General features: G+C 44.9%; 1 protein-coding gene across 3 annotated transcripts in view; it reads left to right on the top strand.

The window, feature by feature from the left end:
• roraa (RAR-related orphan receptor A, paralog a) overlaps positions 1–19,484 on the top strand; it is a 592,276-nt gene that overhangs the window by 517,509 nt on the left and 55,283 nt on the right. For all 3 annotated transcript variants that reach the window (XM_059640146.1, XM_059640145.1, XM_048520928.2), the window contains one exon: positions 13,208–13,293. In XM_059640146.1, the coding sequence (XP_059496129.1) occupies positions 13,208–13,293 (86 nt within the window). The remainder of the gene's footprint in view (positions 1–13,207; positions 13,294–19,484) is intronic.

The following is a 19,484-nucleotide window of genomic DNA, read 5'->3' as shown; positions in this document are numbered from 1 at the left end:
CTTCATTTTAAACTATTGGATGAATGAAAACAGTCATGTTTCTCTTTGCAATTTATTATGAAACATCAATTAAAAAGGACACCTTTGGAAGCAAATGTGGACCACTCCATCAGGGGCAGAACTCTTGGAAAATAAGATCTGTCTCTTCAAATACTGTTCCAAACTGCACAAGATTACAACATTAAAACTGTGGGAGCAGCTGAGTCAACATGAAGTTGAACGACCAGCACATTCTGCAGAAGGGCCACTGAACCGTTAGCTCGGTTTCTCTCTCTGTAGATGTGGCCAGACTTGCTGAGTTTCTCCAGCAATCCCTGTTTTTGAAAGTATGAAGGATTTTAATGGAGTATGCACCATCGAAGAATAAATCAGATTATGCAAGTTAAAGGTTATGAGCTAAAGAATTAGAGTGGGGTTATTAGAATTGGTTTTACGCAGTCATTTACTTAATATCTGCATTGCATAGGATGCAAGTGGGAGTGACATGGTGGCTCAGTAATTAGCACTGCTGCCTCACACAAGCCACGGCCTGGGTTCAATTCCAGCCTCAGGTGACTGTCTGTGTAGAGTTTGCATGTTCTTCCCATCTCTGCGTGGGTTTGCTCCAGGTTCCTCCCACATTCCAAAGATCTGCAAGTTTTTTGCTTTGGCCATGTTAAATTATCCATAGTGATGTGCAGGGTGGGTGGGAAATGCAGGGTTATAAGATAAAGGTGTGGGTGCTGTGCTGTTCAAAGGGTCAGCGCAGACTCAACTGGTCTGCTTTCACACTGTAGGGACCCTGTGAAAGGATGGCTGACACAGGGTTAGCATGACCTTCCGAGAGGAAGTTCAGTACAAAATTTGTTTTGATTTTTATGAATGTGGGCATCACTGGCAAAGCCAATGTTTTGTTGCCCATCCCAAATTACCCCTGAAATTTGCATTTCAGACAGCAATTAAGAGTCACCCACATTGCAGTCAGACCAATAAGGATGACATTTTCGTCTGTAAAAGACACTAGTAAACAATTAGCGAGCAAAGCTTTCAATGTCTCTGCAATTACTGCGAAAAAGTGAGTCAAAATTAAGCTCCACCAGCTGCTATTGAGAGGGCCTGCATCCCCAAAACAACATGCTGTCTTTCTGGATTGCTAGTCCAGGGACATTACAGGTGTAAAGCAAACATTCGCAGGACTATGGAGAAGGGACAGAGGTTACAGTGGGCTCAACAGCTTCCTAAATGTGATGCAAGATGCTAAATTCTCCCCAACCTACTGAGCCGAGGTGTATTAACAAACACAGTAGAATGTTCTGATTACGTTTCCTACACTTGCTGTGTAAGGCCAATCCACTCCAAATTGCACATATTTGAGAAATATTTTGATTCCGCTGATAAGTGCTGATTGATCTGAGCCTACAGTTGGGCCCTTTATTGAGAGTCAGGATATTTCAGCAGTTCAGAACGAAAATGAGAATGAGCTTTCACTGAGACAGCATTTTACCAAATCTCAAGATCTCCCAAAATGAATTGTAGCCAAAGGGGTACACTGGAAGAGTGATTACAGTTGGACTGTAAGCAACTGGTGCACAGAAAGATGGCACAAACATAATCATCAGCTAATCTGTTTTTAATTATGTTGATTGAGGGAAAAGCAATGAGCGGGTCATGGAAGAATGCAAGTGCAATTTAGGCATTTATTGCGAAAGGAATAGACTACAAAAGTGTGTAATTGTTGCAGCAACTGTACAAGGTATTAATGAGATTGTATCTGGAGTTATTGTACAACGTTTGTCCCTTTACTTCAAAAGAGTTTATAGTTGTATTGGAAACAGTTCAGAGGACGTTCACTGGATTGATTCCAGAGACTGAGAGGTTTGTCTTTTGAAGAGAGAGATTGAGCAGTTAAGGCCTATACCCTCTGGAGTTGAGAAGAATGAGAGGAGATCTGATTGAGGGGTATAAGTTGCAGAAAGAGATTGTCAATGTTGTCATACAGGGGGTGTTTCCTCATGTGGGCCAATCTAGATGAGAAGTCACTGATGAAGGGGTCACTGGACCCAAACATTAACTCTGCTTTCTTCCCACAGATGCTGCCAGACCTGCTGAGCTTCTCCAGCAATTTCTGGGGACAGTCCAATTTACCGCCCATTCTGTCTTTACTCATTCATCAGCAAAGAAGTGGAAGGGGTCAGCAGTGTCATTAAGCAGCACTTGCAAAAGAATAACCTGCTCAGTGACACCTAGTTTGGGTTCTGCCAGGGCCACTCAGCTCCTGACCTCATCACAGCCTTGGTTCAAACATGGACAAAAGAGCTGAATTCCAGAGGGGAGGTGAGAGTGACATCAAGGCTGCTTTAATTGATTGTGGCATGTAGAAGACCAAGCAAAACTGGAATCAATGCAAATTGAGGTAAAACTCTCCACTGGATGGAGTCATAACGCACACATAGTTGTGTCTGTTTGAGGTCAGTCATCCCAGCTGCAGGACATCTGTGCAGGAGTTCCTCAGGGGAGTGGCCTAGGCCCAACCACCTTCAGCTTCTTCATGCTGACCTTCCCTCCATCAGATGGTCAGAAGTGGCGATGTACACCGAGAATCACACAATGTTTAGTACCGTGGGGAGGTGATGGCCTAGTGGTATTATCACTGGACTATTAATCCAGAGACCTAGGTAGTGTTGTGGGGACCTGCGTTCAAATCCCACCATGGCAGATGGTGGAATTTGAATTCAATAAATATCTGGAAATACAAATGTAATGATGACCATGAATTCGTTGCCAATTGTCAGGAAAAACCCATCTGTGTCACTAATATCCTCTAGGGAAGGAAACTGCTGTCCTTACCTGGTCTGGCCTGTGTGACTCCAGACCCACAGCACTGTGATTTATTCTGAACTACCCTCTGGGCAATAAATGCAGCCTGGCCTGTGACATCTTCATCATTATAAATGAATAAAGTGGGGGGAATCCTTCGCAACTCCCTAGATACTGAAATAGTCCTGTCCCACGTGAGCCAGATCTGGACAATATTCCAGGGCCTGTTGCACCGAGTAATTTGTAAGCCACACAGTGCCGTGACTGTATCCTAAATGACAGAATCTAACCACCATCCCTTTGATCCAAAGTGGTCATGACCGTCGCTGAGTCTCCCATTGTCAATATCCTTTATTGCCATTCCCAGAAACTGATCTGAACAAGCCGCATAATAGAGTGCCTACAGGAGCAGATCAGGGCTGAGTAACTCACCTCCTGACTCCCCAAAGCCTGTCCACTATCTACGAGGCACAAGTCAGTAGTGTGATGGACTATTCCCCACTCGCCTTGGATGGGTGCAGCTCCAACAACGCTCAAGAAACTTGACACCATCCAGGACAAAGCAGCCCGCTTGATTGGCACCACATCCACCATCTTAAACCTTCACTCCCTCCACAATAGACACAGTGTGGCAGCAGTGTGTACCATCTCCAAGATGAGTTGCGAGGCTGCTTCACCCTCCAACCCTGTCGTCTCCACCACCCCGAACAACGAGGGCAGCAGTCATGAGGAAGTTCAAGCAACTGCAAGTTCTCCTCAACTCATTCCCTATCCTGGCTCGAAAATATTGCACTGTTCCTTCATCCTGGCTCAAAAATGTTGCACTGTTCCTTAGTTGGCATTTTGTCATAAACTGAGCACTCCCTTATTAACACTGTTGATGTTGTATGTGTCCCATTCAGTGAGGCGTCTCCCAACCCACCACTTCAGTAGGATGGGCAATAAATGCTGGCCTTGCCAGTAGTGCTCATGGTGCTGTGAAAGGGTAAAATGAGGTATTACCATTCTGATAGTGCAACACCCCTTCTGTACAGCACTCCTACCGTTCTGCCCTTCTCACATTATAAACCTATACTACCCCTCTGACAGTACAGCACACCCTCCATTCTGCCCTTCTCACATTATAAACCCATACTACCCCTCTGATAGTACAGCACACCCACCATACTGTCCCTCTGACAGTATAGATCCATACTACCCCTCTGATAGTACAGCACACCCACCATACTGCCCTTCTGACTGTATAAACCCATACTACCCCTCTGATAGTACAGCACACCCACCATACTGTCCCTCTGACAGTATAAACCCATACTACCCCTCTGATAGTACAGCACACCCACCATACTGTCCCTCTGACAGTATAAACCCATACTACCCCTCTGACAGTACAGCACACCCACCATACTGTCCCTCTGACAGTATAAACCCATACTACCCCTCTGACAGTACAGCACACCCACCATACTGTCCCTCTGACAGTATAAACCCATACTACCCCTCTGATAGTACAGCACACCCACCATACTGTCCCTCTGACAGTATAAACCCATACTACCCCTCTGACAGTACAGCACACCCACCATACTGTCCCTCTGACAGTATAAACCCATACTACCCCTCTGATAGTACAGCACACCCACCATACTGTCCCTCTGACAGTATAAACCCATACTACCCCTCTGATAGTACAGCACACCCACCATACTGTCCCTCTGACAGTATAAACCCATACTACCCCTCTGATAGTACAGCACACCCACCATACTGCTCTTCTGACAGTATAGATCCATACTGTCCCTCTGATAGTACAGCACACCCTCCATTCTGCCCTTCTCACATTATAAACCTATACTACCCCTCTGACAGTACAGCACACCCTCCATTCTGCCCTTCTCACATTATAAACCTATACTACCCCTCTGATAGTACAGCACATCCTCCATACTGCCCTTCTGACAGTATAAACCCATACTACCCCTCTGATAGTACAGCACACCCACCATACTGCCGTTCTGACTGTAGAAACCCATACTACCCCTCTGATAGTACAGCACACCCTCCATACTGCCGTTCTGACTGTATAAACCCATACTACCCCTCTGATAGTACAGCACACCCACCATACTGTCCCTCTGACAGTATAAACCCATACTACCCCTCTGACAGTACAGCACACCCACCATACTGTCCCTCTGACAGTATAAACCCATACTACCCCTCTGATAGTACAGCACACCCACCATACTGTCCCTCTGACAGTATAAACCCATACTACCCCTCTGATAGTACAGCACACCCACCATACTGTCCCTCTGACAGTATAAACCCATACTACCCCTCTGATAGTACAGCACACCCACCATACTGCTCTTCTGACAGTATAGATCCATACTGTCCCTCTGATAGTACAGCACACCCTCCATTCTGCCCTTCTCACATTATAAACCTATACTACCCCTCTGACAGTACAGCACACCCTCCATTCTGCCCTTCTCACATTATAAACCTATACTACCCCTCTGATAGTACAGCACATCCTCCATACTGCCCTTCTGACAGTATAAACCCATACTACCCCTCTGATAGTACAGCACACCCACCATACTGCCGTTCTGACTGTAGAAACCCATACTACCCCTCTGATAGTACAGCACACCCTCCATACTGCAGTTCTGACTGTATAAACCCATACTACCCCTCTGACAGTACAGCACACCCTCCATACTGTCCCTCTGACAGTACAGCACACCCTCTGTACAGCCCCCTCTGAGCGATCTCTCAATCATGGATTGGAATATCAGCCTGTCTCACACACTCGAGTGTGACTCGAACTCATGACCTTCAGCTCAAACACGACAGAGCACCACTGAGCACTTGATTTCCTATTCATTTGATTATGCCCCCCCACCGCAACCGGCAGCCTGGACTCGTTTGTAATGTGACAACACTACACTTCATAGAATGTAGACAGCTCTCAGCTAGGTGTAGAAATTCGCCTGGTTAGGGGCTGCGTGTGACGAGCGCGCTGATTCTCTGTTGGGGATGGAACCATTTATATTTCCTGGGTTTCACCAAAGTGACAATTATGTCTGACAATGGAGGCAGACACAGGCACCTTGCAATTGTAGTAGGACAGCAGTGAGTGTGAATGAAAATTCAAGGCATACTTTCCGATAGGAACTTTAAAAGCTTCAGCAAGTAACAAGATTAACCAAGATCGCTGAGGGAAAGTTGCTGCCGTTTTAGAAGCGAGTATTCTCAGACCTGAGTGGTTTTGTTCTGATCCTTCATCCACTTGTCCATTTCATCTCTGGGAAGGGTGAGGCTTCAGTCTGCCGTCCTTGCCAGTCAAATTGAGACATTGCGTATGTCCGGAGCTGAGGAATATAATCAGTCAGCTGGGAACTGGGAAAGGCGAATGGCAGCCCTATTAGCCTGAGCCATCAGTCTGATCAATTACACTGTTGGTAATGGATCAGACTGAAGGTCATGGCAGCAGCAACAGTGACTTATCCTCTATCATAGACACCTCTACCTCGGGACTGGGAGGGCTCTGTTTGAATCCCACCTGCTCAAGAGGTGTAGCGTAACATCTCTGCACAGGTTGATGAGTAATCTTTGAAAAGGATCGAGTGGTGTGGAGTCACTGTTGGTTACCATTTATTGACCTGATCTGGATGAGAATGTAGGGGACATCGTTAGTAAGTTTGCAAATGACACCAAAGTTGGTGGTATTGGACAGTGAGGAGTGTTATCGAAGATTACAAGGGAATCTTGATCAATTGGGCCAATGGGACGAGGAGTAGCAAATGGAGTTCAGTTTAGATAAATGCGAGGTGTTGCCAAACCAGGACAGGACATACACAGCTAATGATAGGGCCCTGGGGAGTGATGTAGAACAGAAAGATGCAGGGGTTCAGGCACAAAGTTAATTGGAACAGAGGTAACGTGGTAAAGAAGGCGTTTGGTATGCTCGCCTTCGTTGCCCATGTCGTTGAGTACAGAAGTTGGAACATCACGTTGCAGTTGAACAGGACATTGGTGAGGCCCCTCCTGGAGGGACACGGGCCAAATGGGAGAAGTTTAGTTTGGGTAACTTGGTCGGCATGGACTAGTTTGACCGTAGGGTCTGTTTCCCTGCTGTATGACGTTATAAGCACCATTGAGTTCCCTGCAGTGGGTCAAAAACAGAAAGAAGCCTCGAACAATCTGCGATATGGAACTTGAGAGTGTGTTCTTTATAACCGATCAGTGTGGTTTTCTCAGCCTGGTTTCCAGCAGCCACCTGGGTTACATCTGTGACATGAGGGCTTACTTCAGGTGTTTGAGCTGAAATATTACAAAATTAAATACCGCGATTGCAACACGACCTTCGTTTGCGCCTTGCAACTTGGCAAATGGAAACTGCACAAAAGCCACAGCTTGACTGAATGACATTTCCCAGCTGGAGTTTTTAACTAAGAAGGATTTGGCTTTGCAGCCGGTCTCCGGGAGCCTTGCTTACTGTGTGGCAGTTTCCAGAGCTACATTGCCACCTGTTGCAGTCTGCTTGTAACTGCAGGAAACAAGGAAGCTGAGCTGATCTTATTGAAACTGCCCTGCAGGGATTGATTAGGTAGTTCTGGGTAAGACATTCCCTCTTGCGAGAGAGTCCAGAATTAAGGGATAATGGGAACTGCAGATGCTGGACAATCCAAGATAACAAAGTGTGGAGCTGGATGAACACAGCAGGCCAAGCAGCATCTTGACGTTTTGGGCCTACACCCTTCATCGATGAAAGGTCTAGGCCCGAAGCATCAGCTTTCGTGCTCCTGAGATGCTGCTTGGCCTGCTGTGTTCATCCAGCTCCACACTTTGTTATCCAGAATTAAGGGACATGGGTTGAAATCTTAGGGATCTCCCATTTAGGGTGGAGATGGGGAGAATATTTTTCTGTTGGAGACTTTTTGATCTGTGGGATTTTCTTCCTCAGCCAGTATTGGAGGCTGGTCTTTTGAGGTTGAGGGAGAGATTCGATTCCCTACAATGTGGAAACAGGCCCTTCGGCCCAACAAGTCCACACCATCCCTTGCAGCATCCCACCCAGATCCATCCCCCTATTACCCACACACTTCCCTGAACACTATGGGCAATTTAGCAAGGCCAATCCACCTAGCCTGCACATCTTTGGACTGTGAGAGGAAACCGGAGCACCCAGAGGAAAGCCACGCGGACGTGGGGAGAAAGTTGCCCGAGGCTGGAATCGAACGCGGGTCCCTGGTGCTGTGAGGCTGCAGTGCTAACCACTGAGCCACCGTGCCGCCCCTGAGAGTTTAGGTCTACACACATTTTATGGTTGTGGGGGTTAACTGGGAAAATCGAGTGGAGACCACAATCAAATTGACCAACACCTTATCATACACTGCAGGTTCGAGGGACTGAACATAGCTTCTAACACATGCATTTTTGTCCGTATGGAATGAGAACTGGAATCAGCTTTAGAACATAGAACATAGAACAGTACAGCACAGAACAGGCCCTTCAGCCCACAATGTTGTGCCGATCATTGATCCTCATGTATGCACCCTCAAATTTCTGTGACCATATGCATGTCCAGCAGTCTCTTAAATGACCCCAATGACCTTGCTTCCACAACTGCTGCTGGCAACGCATTCCATGCTCTCTCAACTCTCTGTGTAAAGAACCTGCCTCTAACATCCCCTCTACGGACATTGAAAATTTTACAAGTCACCACTTACAGCACCATCTTAGGAATAAGGATACCTGGGTACAGATTCTTAAGTAGAAATTCTAGGGGCAAAAGATTCAGAAGAAAAAGAAATATATGTTCAGTATTACAGATACTAGGAATAAGTTATAAAGTCAAGAAATAAAAGTTCAGAATAACAGTCCTTCTGGCCCAGTCCATGCTGGCATCTGGACTCCAGTCTACGCCATGCCTTGAATCTAGGCTGCATTAGGCTTCACCTTGAGGCTTTCAAGGCTGGGGGAATGCTCTGGAATCATCTTTAGGCTGGAGATCCACACTGAGGTGATGCTGGGCCGAAGGACCACTACTGCTACACTGGGCAGAGACACCACCTCTACGCTGGGCCGAAAGACTGTCACTGCTACACTGGGCTGACAGGGAACAGCCCCAAGCTTGGAGCAGAGTGTCATACGAGGAGGAGGTGGAAGAAGGGGAGGAAGCCAGGAAATGAGAGAGGAAGAAGTGAGGGGTTGAGGAGACAAGAGAAAGGTGGTGAGTCTTGAGGGATGCCGGGGGTCAAGAATGAGTGGAGGAAGGGAAGGAAGGAGATAAGGTGAGGAAGGGGTGAAGGGGGAGAGAATGCAGAGTGAGCATTTCTGTTACCTGAGGAGCAGATCAGACTCATTTGCCTGGTCCAGTGAGAGTGGCCAATATCTTACTGCAGAGCATCAGCAGTGGTTATCCTTTCAGGGCCATCACTGGTTCCTACTTAACCTTCTCCAAAATAGGTCCCAACATGGCACTGACAATCTCATCCCCAACCAGTGCGTTATTCCTCTATCCGATGAGAGATGTTCTGAACGTATCAGACACATCTCAGTTTAAAATATGTGTCCCCTTATTGTCTAACAATGTCCCCTTGTTCCAGATCCCTCCCAGTGGAAACAATTTCTCAACATCAATGCTGTCAAGCCCCCTCAGAATCTTGTGTTTGAGTAAGATCACCCCTCATTCTTCTTCGCACTAAAGGCCAGGAATCAGTGAGTGTACCTCTGAACTACCTTCAGTGCCAAAATATTATAGAGCATTGCAGCAAGAGTAGCTCAAACCTGACCACTGATAGGTGAACAGATATGTAGCAAATATGTCAGGTGGCAAAGTTACAACCAGCCTAACAAACAAACATGATTCAAAGTGCAGAGCTGGATGAACACAGCAGGCCAAGCAGCATTACAGGAGCAGGAAAGCTGACGTTTCAGGCCTAGACCCTTCTTCAGAAACAAAAACGTCAGCTTTCCTGCTCCTCTGCTGCTCGGCCTGCTGTGTTCATCCAGCTCTACACCTTGTTATCTCAGATTCTCCAGCATCGGCAGTTCCTACTATCTCTGATTCAAAGTGCTTTTATTTGGGAGTCAGGCTGAAATAACTCCAGAGGCCGGCAATATCTTGTCACCAAGTCCCCCTTTATTCCCACATGGAGAGTCCTTTTCTCTGAGTCGTCACCCAGAATCTCTGACTGGCCTCTCTTTTATCTGTCAGCCAGGGCTCCCTGATTGGTGCTGGTAATCTGGTCCAATCGGGGAACTCCTGTTTGATAAAGTCCACCTGGCTGACCTCGTTACAATCATTACAGGGTTTAGTCTGTTTATAGTGGAATTGTGGATGTAGTCTGTTCGCAGTGGGAATGTGGGTATGGTCTGTTTGTAATGGGATTGTGGGTATGGTCTGTGCAATGGGATTGTGGGTATGGTCATCTTGTAATGCGATTATGGTATAGTCAGTTTGTAATGGGATTATGGGTGTGGTCTGTTTGTAATGGGGTTGTAGATATGGCCCATTTGAAATGGGATTGTGCAAGTGGTCTGTTTGTAATGTATTTGTGAGTGTGGCCTCCTCACAGAGTCAGAAATATTTATGGAAGCAAGGTTTAGTGAGTAGATGTAAATGAAGGTGAATCAGATGTGTTGTAGTTACCTGAACAGTACCTCGTCCCAAACTTCTAGAACTTCAGACTAACTGGTTTCGATTTGCATGCTGATTAGTTGTGCTTCTGGTCATTAATACAAAAGAACTCACAATCCTAATGTATAGTGCTAAGGGAAGTACACACATACAAACAGCCCTGGACTGTCCTTATAGAGTAGCCCCCACGTATATGTGGACATGTAGATACACGGTACTCATTGATTGATTGATTGGATTTTCACTTTTGTGGTGAAGCCAGTGTTCTTCCCATTTCATTGGGAAAGTTCATAAGGAACTAGCAATCTCAACAACATGGTCTTCCCTTTTCCCCAACTGCAGTTTCAAACTAACACCAGATTGAGGGTCCGCCTAACCTGCACATCTTTGGACTTGTGTGTGTGTGTGTGTGTGTGTGTGTGTGTGTGTCAATAATTAATTTCACCATTTATTGGTCTGGATTTGGAACCCGCAAATAAGGCTGGCTGCGTCCCTCGCACAGCCCATAAGCAAATACATTTCTGATGAAGGGTCCAGACCCAAAGCGTCAGCTTTCCTGCTCCTCTGATGCTGCCGGGCCTGCTGTGTTCCTCCAGCTCCACACCTTGTTATCGCAGATTCTCCAGCGTCAGCAGTTCCTGCTGTCTCTGACCAGATTGTGGGGACCTCAGTGTATCCAGTAACAGTGATGTCATTCAAGCAGCCGATCACAGTGAAATATTGCCACAGTGAGCAAACCAGGCATCTAAAATGTAAAATCCTAAAAAGACAAAGTGGATTTCATGTTTCTTGGCAGGATGAGGTTGGCGGAAGAAAATGGGAGTGGCTTGTTCTACTCCAACTGGTTCTTTGTCCAAACTCGTGTCAGATGGTCAGTGAGTGTCTATTCAGCAGGAAGAAAGCCATTTAGGGTGTCATCACACCCAATCAGGAGTGTAGGCCAGGAAGTCATTCAGCAGGGGGATAATATCACAAGTCGGAAGTTGGCTACAAAGGCAACGTTGTCATACTTTAGAGCTGGAGGAACACAGCAGGCCCAGCAGCATCAGAGGAGCAGGAAAGTTGATGTTTCAGGTCTGGACCCTTGTCATACTTTAATTTGCATTTGCTTATGGGGTGTGTGAAGGAGGCAGCCTGCCTAATTTCTGGGGTTAAAATCCAGACCAATAAATGGCAAAATTGATTATCGACATGTACAGAAGTCCAAATATGTGCCGGTTAGATGGAGTGACTGTGACAAATTGTGTGTAGTGTCCAGGGATGTGCCGGCTAGGTAAGTTAACCATGAGAAATGCAGATTTACAGGGATAGGGTGGGGTGCTGGGTCTGAGTGGGATGCATTTTGGAGGGACTGTGCAGAGCCGATGGGCCGAATGGGCTCCTCCTGCTCTGTAGGGATTCTGCGATGGAGTTAGAAGCTAGGAAAACAAACTTTAATTTGTTTAATCCTTTTAAAGTATATGTGGGATATGTGCCACAGTGGAGAAATTTGATTTGATTTAATTTTGCCACATGTGCTTAGGTACAGTGAAAAGTTTTGTTTTGCGCGCAGTACAGACACATCCTACCATACAGAGTGTATTGGAGTAGTAGAACTGAGTGAGGTATGCAAAGTTACAGCTGCAGAGAATGGGCATGTAAAGTGAGATTTGACATTCCACAATTATAAAACAATGCTTTTGGAGCAAATAAAACAGATTGGCAGTAATAATTCTGCCATTGAACCACATTTCAACAAACTATTATTGGTTTAATGTTTTCAAGAGTTTTTACAGCAAGGCAAAAAGCGTAAGAGTCAGAGCTCTTAGCCATTTCATTCACTTCCTATTGACCTGGCTCAACTGTCTATGTCCTCAGAAGCTGAGGCTATTGAGAGCAACTAGAGCAGGGTCAGCATGGCTGCCCTTAAGCACAAGGGATGTGGCTCAATTCCACCATTGGTTGACTGTCTGTGTGGAGTTTGCCCGTTTTTCCCTGTGCTGGCGTGGGTTTCCTCCCCCAGCCCAAAGATGTGCAGGTTAGGGTGGAATGGCCATGCTAAATGTGAGGTTACAAGGATGGGGTGGGGTTCTCTTTGGAAAGTTAGTGCAGACCCAGTGGGCTGAATGGCCTCTTTCTGCACTTTAGAGATTCTACAAATTTATTTAGAACTTCATGTTCTCGTGTTATGTGTGGATCCCATTTGCCTTCAATTTCAATGGTGGTGGTCTCAGTTTCATTGGTCATGTAAAATCCAGGACATTCTATCGTTCTGAATCAGAAATGGGTTTTCTGCTTGAATTTATCAAATGGTATTGGTGCTCACCCTCCACTCCACGACCTCAAATGTTCACCAAATGCCCTTTGCCACCCTGTTCGTAATCTGGGATAACACAGTGTAGAGCTGGATGAACACAGCAGGCCAAGCAGCATTGGAGGAGCAGGAAAGCTGACGTTTCGGGTCTTGACCCTTCATTGGAAAAGGGTGGAAGTCTGATTGGTTTTAGTTGCTTCTAAACTGCAAATGAGCCATTAGCTAACAGAATGGGACGAACACTGTTGGTCAGGGTGTTTTGCGTTATTGTCTGGGTTGATAAGTTCAGAAATGTTGAAAGCCAGCAACTTATCTGTACTTCCTCACAATGATACTTTTATATGTGCAATGTTTAACAGAATATTAGATTGACCTGTTTTTCTTTAAAAAAAGGTTTGTTTAGGAAATGGTTTGAAGTACATAAAAAATAAGGTTGTGATCAAACACATTTTATTCTGTTCCAGCTCAAATTGAAATTATCCCATGCAAGATCTGTGGAGATAAATCATCTGGAATCCATTATGGTGTCATTACGTGTGAAGGCTGTAAGGTGAGTAGTAGCCAGATGTTTGGAGAACTCTGAGGGATTTGGAGAAATTTTCCCTAATACTGAAAAATTGTGTGCCCATGTCATAGAATGCCTTAATTATTTTTTGTTAAATCACCTCAAAGAAGACAAATATTTATGAAAGAATGCCTCGAATAGGGAGGCACAGTGGCTGAGTGGTTAGCACAGCTACCTCACAGCATTTAGAGATATGGGTTTGATTCTACCCTTGGGTAACTGTCTGTATGGAGTTTGCACATTCTACCTGTTTCTGTATGGTTTCCTCTGGATATTCTGTTTTCCTCACACAGTCCAAAGACATGTAGGTGAGTTGGATTGGCCATGCTAAATTGTCCAGAGATGTGTGTGTTAGTCATGAGAACTGCAGGGTTACAGGGATGGGATGGGCCTGGGTGGGATGTTCTTTGGATGGTTGGTATGGGATGAATGGCCTGCTTCCACACTGTAGGGATTCTATGAGTATTGAAGGCAGCATTGTCGGAAAGTTGTTTTTGCAACATTTCATAGCCAAAGTTGTTACATTGGCAACGTGATAAAACGCGAACATGCACGCAGTAAGTTCCCGCAAGCAGCAATGAGATAAATGGCCAGATAATCTATTTAACAATGGGGGTTGGGAAGTAAATGTTGATGGTGATGATGAATTTGAAAAAGTCGGAAAGTTTTTGGCGACTGATAGTGACCCTAGCTCCGAGCCAGGAAACCTGCAATACCAAACAAATCGATTAGGATAATACCTGGAATTGTGAAAGTGTTGACCTGATTGATGTTTTCAGAATTATTTTGCCTGCTTTGTGACATGATTTGAGGACGCAATTTAAGAACATCTATTCGAAGGTTTAAAAAAAAAGTAATGAATTAATTCATGGAGCGCTTAGCAGTTGTTGTCGAAGGAGGGAGCAGCAGAATTTTACAAACAATGAGTCATGCCTGATGAGGCAACTGAAGTCATGGTCAGGAAGTCATAGAGTCGTAGAGCTGTACAGCATGGAAACTGACCCTTTGGCCCAACTTGTCCAAGTTTTTATTTATGTATATTTCCACAAAGCATTTGATTAAAATCTCTCATAGCAGACTATTAGCTAAACATGAAGTTCATGAAACTCGAGACAGATTGTATATCTGTTTATGACAATTTCTTGTGAACTGAATGTATTAAATGATGCGGCAAAGGTGGGCCTAAGTTGCGGATTGGTCATGACAACTTTGAATGGCGAAACAGACAGATACAATGTACCAATACTCAATGCAGGGGCAAACTACTGCAGGTGCTGGAATTTGTACTGAAAACTAAAAGTGCTGGTGATCACACGGGGTGAGGTAGTATCCATGGAGAGAGAGCAAGCTAACGATTCAAATCTAGACTTGAACCATTAGCTTTCATTCTCTCCTTGGATTCTGCCTGACCCAATATACAGTTTTATTTTTACAAGGGAGATTCTTATTTGAGAAACTTTAAAGTTAAGAGAATGAGGGCCAGGATTAGTCGAGGTTCCTTATGGAGAAAGCACTTCCACAGACTAGATGTATTGGCCTCTATAAAATTCCGTGAAATGCATGAAGCACATAATTTCAAAACTTTTAAATCAAAGGTGTTTTGCTTAAATTCAGTCATTTAAAAGTTCCCACCTTCCTTTGTTACTTAATTTGTTCAGTTCAGCTCAGTAGATCGATTCAAAATGACTAAAATATCATGAATGAATTCAAATTATCAGTATAGTATGTTTGCAATGTTTAGCGTTTTCTTTATATGTACAAATAAGTGCTAGTCACTTTTGTTTCATTGGTTCACAAACTGTCCAGGCATCATTTATGTGGTGAAAACTCCAGTGTTCATCAAGAGCACCACCGTACGCTCTCGCAGTTAGGCTCAGCAGCAAGGCAGAACTGTGCCTGGTAAAGAAGGGGAACCCATACCAAATATCTGCAGCTGTTAATCTCTCTGATGTCCTTAAAAACATAAAACCTGGGCAGGTATAGGCCATTCAGCCCTTTTGAACCCGCTGCATCTTTCACTATAATCATTGCTAATCATCCAACTCAGTAGCCTGTTCCTGGACACTGTACCCTTTGATCCCGTTACCCTTGAGAACATTTCCACCTTCAAAATATTCAATGTTTTGGCCTCAACTGCTTTCTATTTGAGAGAATTCCACAGGCTCACCACTCTCTGGATCAAGACACTCCTCCTCATCTCAGTCCTTTTTGGCAGACCCTATAACCTTGCACTGCGATCCCTGGTCCTGGACTCCCTGGTCTTTGGGAACATCCCTCCTGCATTTACCATTTCCAGTCATAGAGAACTACAGCATGGTAGCAGACCCTTCAGCCCAACTTGTCCATGCTGACCAGATCTCCTAAATTTAATCTAGTCCCATTTGACACATACCCCTCTAAACCCTTCCTACTCATCTACCCATCCAGATGCCTTTTAAATGTTGAATTGTACCAGCCTCCACCACTTCCTCTGGCAGCTCATTCCATACACGCACCACCCTCTGTATGGAAAAGTTACCCCTTAGGACCCTTTTAAATGTCACCCTAAACCTATGCCCTATACCTTTGGACACCCCCCACCCTATCCATGCCCCTCATGATTTTATAAATCTCTTCAAGGTCACCCCTCACTCTCCAACACTCCAGGGAAAATAGCCTCAGCCTATCTGGCCTCTCCCTACAGCTCAAACCCTCTATTCGTGGCAATATCCTTGTAAATCTTTTAAGTTTCACAACATCTTTCCTGTTAGAACTCTAATAGGTTTCTATGTGATTTCCCCCCCTAAACGCCAGTGAATATCGCCCGAAACTTCTGTAAGATTAGTTCACCCAGCGTTTGCCAAAAAGATGTTGCTCGATAGGTCAGGAAAACAAAATTATTTTTCCATCTCAAGTGCAGTGAGCATGTATTGCAAAAAGATCAGACACAGTCAGTTTGTAGTTGGAACAATTAAATAAATCCTGAAGTCAGAAGGAATAGTGACCTGTCAATGCGGTTCTCTTCAATTGTTCATCCTTGTTTGATATGCAATATATTTTGGGCACAAGATCAATTTGTCATTGATATATATGTACTGAGAGTTCATCTCTGGTTCAAGAATGGAGTGTAGGCAAAAGGAGATTCAAACGCTTTCAACAAGTGCTTAACAGTGATTGTACTTCCCTGTGGACTGGGAGAACACATCTTGCTTTGACTGGGACAGCTTTCATTGTGAGATTGAAACTGGAAACCACTCCAACATAATCCACTCGAGTGGAATATTAATGAATTCCCATAGAAACCCAGGATAAATATTCAAGAGGGAGACCAGATACACCGGCCAGAAGAGGTTCTGGAGCTAGACTGCGTGAATAATACTCTAATTTAGTTTTTTAAAAAATCACATTTCAATTCGGTTGCCGCACATTTGTCTTGTTTGTTAAACCACACTTCCCTGATCTATGTTAGTGATTTTAAAGTGAAGTTTTTTAAAACCAGTTTAACTATGGTGTTTACACAAACTGTGAGCACTGTTTTGCAAGGCTTGACGCCAAAAGCAGTTCCATTAGAAATTAGTCACTACAGCGTGGAATTTCTAGGCTAGTATGAGCCATGATTGGGCAACTGACTTACTTACTCTCTTTAGTTAACCTCTGTGTACTTCCAAACGCAATGATTTTTAATGAGCACAAATTGAAAAGAAACTTTGTTTCTGAACTTAGTGGGAGAGAATTTGTTTCTTATATTATCGTAGGATCACAGAGTTAGAATGCAGGGGGCTATTTGGCCCATAGGCCTGTGCTGGCTGTCTTCAAGTGCAGCTTGCTGAAAGCCATTCTCCTGTCTCCCACCCCCCACCCCCGAGAGGCCTGCAAATGTTTTCCCTTCAGGGAATTTTTCAGTCACCCGTTTGAAAGCCACAATTATAACTTCCTCGACCTCACTCTCAGAGTGAGTTTTCAGTCATAACTATCTGATGAGTAGAAAACAAGCTTTTGTTCCAGGAAAGGGAATGAGAACTGTCAGGTTGGCCGTAATCATATTGAATGGCAGAACAGACCTGAGAGGCCGAATGATCTGTTCCTGTTCTGACTTCTAATGTTGCCAATGTTTCTTTTCCCTGCCACCTTAGACTGATGCCCCCTTGTTCTTGATCCTTCCATTGTTGAAAATAGATCTTCCCTGCTAATGCTGCCCAGACTCCCCATGTTTTTGAACACTTCCTTCAAATTTCCCCTCTCTTCTCTCTTCTCTCTTCTCTCCTTTCTGTATAGAGCAGCCCGAGCTTCTCCATTCTGTGCTCGGAAAAGAAGTCCCTCATCCCTGGAAGCAGTCTTGTGAATCACCAACTCCCTACATGAGAGGCCATTTGGCCTGTTGACTCTGCACTGACCCTCCACAGAGCATCCCACCCAAATCCCTACCATATCCCATAACACCACATTAACTGTGACTAATCCACCTAGCCTGCATATCTTTGAACACTATGGGGCATTTTAGCACGACCAATCCCCCTAACCTGTCCATCGTCGAAGTGTGGGAGGAAACCGGAGCCCCTGGAGGAAACCCACACAGACATGGGGAGAATGTGCAAACTCCACAGAGACTGTCACCTGGAATTGAGCTCGGGTTCCTGGTGCTGTGAGGCAGCAGTGTTAACCACTGAACCTATTTCTTATTTATTTATTTTTCCTTTATTTATTCACGGGATCAGGGCATCACTGACTAGGCAGCATTTATTGCCCATCCCTGATTGTCCAGAGGGCAGTTCAGAGTCAACCACATTGCTGAGTCACATGTGGTCCAGACCAGATAAGGATGGCCATTTCCTCCCCTAAAGGACATTAATGAATCAGATGGATTTTTCCCAACAATTGACAATGGATTCATGGTCATTATTAGACTCTTAATTCCAGATATTTTTATTGAATTCAAATTCCACCATCTGCTGTGGCAGGATTTGAACCCAGGTCCCCGGGATGTCACCTGGGTCTCTGGGTTAACAGGCCAGCGATAATACCGCTAGGCTGACACCTCTATTTAGGCCATTCAGCCTTCATTTCCCCTTAAAAATTTCAATTGCCAATCTCCACTGCCTCCTGAGACAGCAAGTCACAAATTCACACAACCCTGTGAGATGAAAAAGAATCTCCTTACTTCTATCCTGAAAGGATGACCCCTAGTTTTTAAACCAGTGCTCCTAGTTATTGAGTCATTGTCATCTAACACAGAAACTCTTCGGTCCAACCAGTCCATGCCAACCATAATCCCAAACTAAACTAGTCCCACCTGCCTGACCTCAGCCTGTCAAACATTTCCTATTCACTTATTCAAATCTTTTAAACATTGTATCTGTATCGGCATTCACCACTTTCTCTGGAAGTTCATTCTACACATGAACCACCCTCTGTGTTTAAAATGTTATCCCTCATGTCTTTTTAAAATCTTTCTCTCTCACCTTCAAAAGATGCTGGTTAGTCTTTAAATTCCTCATCCTGGGGAAAAAATACCTGCCGTTGACCTTATCTCTCCAGCACCTGATTTTCCAAACCTCCATAGGGCCACCCCATCAACCTGTTATGCTCCAATGAAAAAAGTCCCAACCTTTCCTTATATCCCAAACCCTCCATTCCCAGCAGCATTGTGGTAACTCTCTTTTCTGAACCCTGCCTAATAATATCTTTCCTTTAACAAGGTGGCCAGAACTGGACGCAGTACTCCAGAAGAGACCCCACCTTCAAATATTTATCCAGCTCTCTTTTGAGATGTCCTAAAGTTGTTTGAGCCTTCCATTTTAACGGTGCCAATCCAGCCTAGTGCAGCTCTTTGGCACGTGCTGGTTCTGTCGGTGTGCCGAGAGGGGCCATGTGGACCCGCGGCATTCACTGAGCTCCCAATCAGCACTAGTTCCGGGAAGTCAGTGTTAGCGCAGCTTTATCTGTTAATATTGCCATGGGGAACAAACCAAATTAGGGCTTCCCAAGTGGGGGACAAGGATCATGAGCTGAAACTTTGGGATCTGAGAAACATAGAGAGCAGGAGCAGACCATTTGGCCCTTCAAGCCTTCTCCACTATTCAGTATGATGGTAGCTGATCATCCAACTCAGTCCCCTGTTCCCACTTACTCTCCATATCCTTTGATCCCTTCAGCCCTAAGAGCTATATCTAACTCCTTCTTGAAAACATTCAGTGTTT

This window comes from Stegostoma tigrinum, chromosome 36, assembly GCF_030684315.1.
Source record: "Stegostoma tigrinum isolate sSteTig4 chromosome 36, sSteTig4.hap1, whole genome shotgun sequence".
Lineage (NCBI taxonomy): Eukaryota > Metazoa > Chordata > Chondrichthyes > Orectolobiformes > Stegostomatidae > Stegostoma > Stegostoma tigrinum.
Note: the sequence above shows the minus strand (reverse complement) of the source record. Positions and strands in the feature narration are given on the sequence as shown.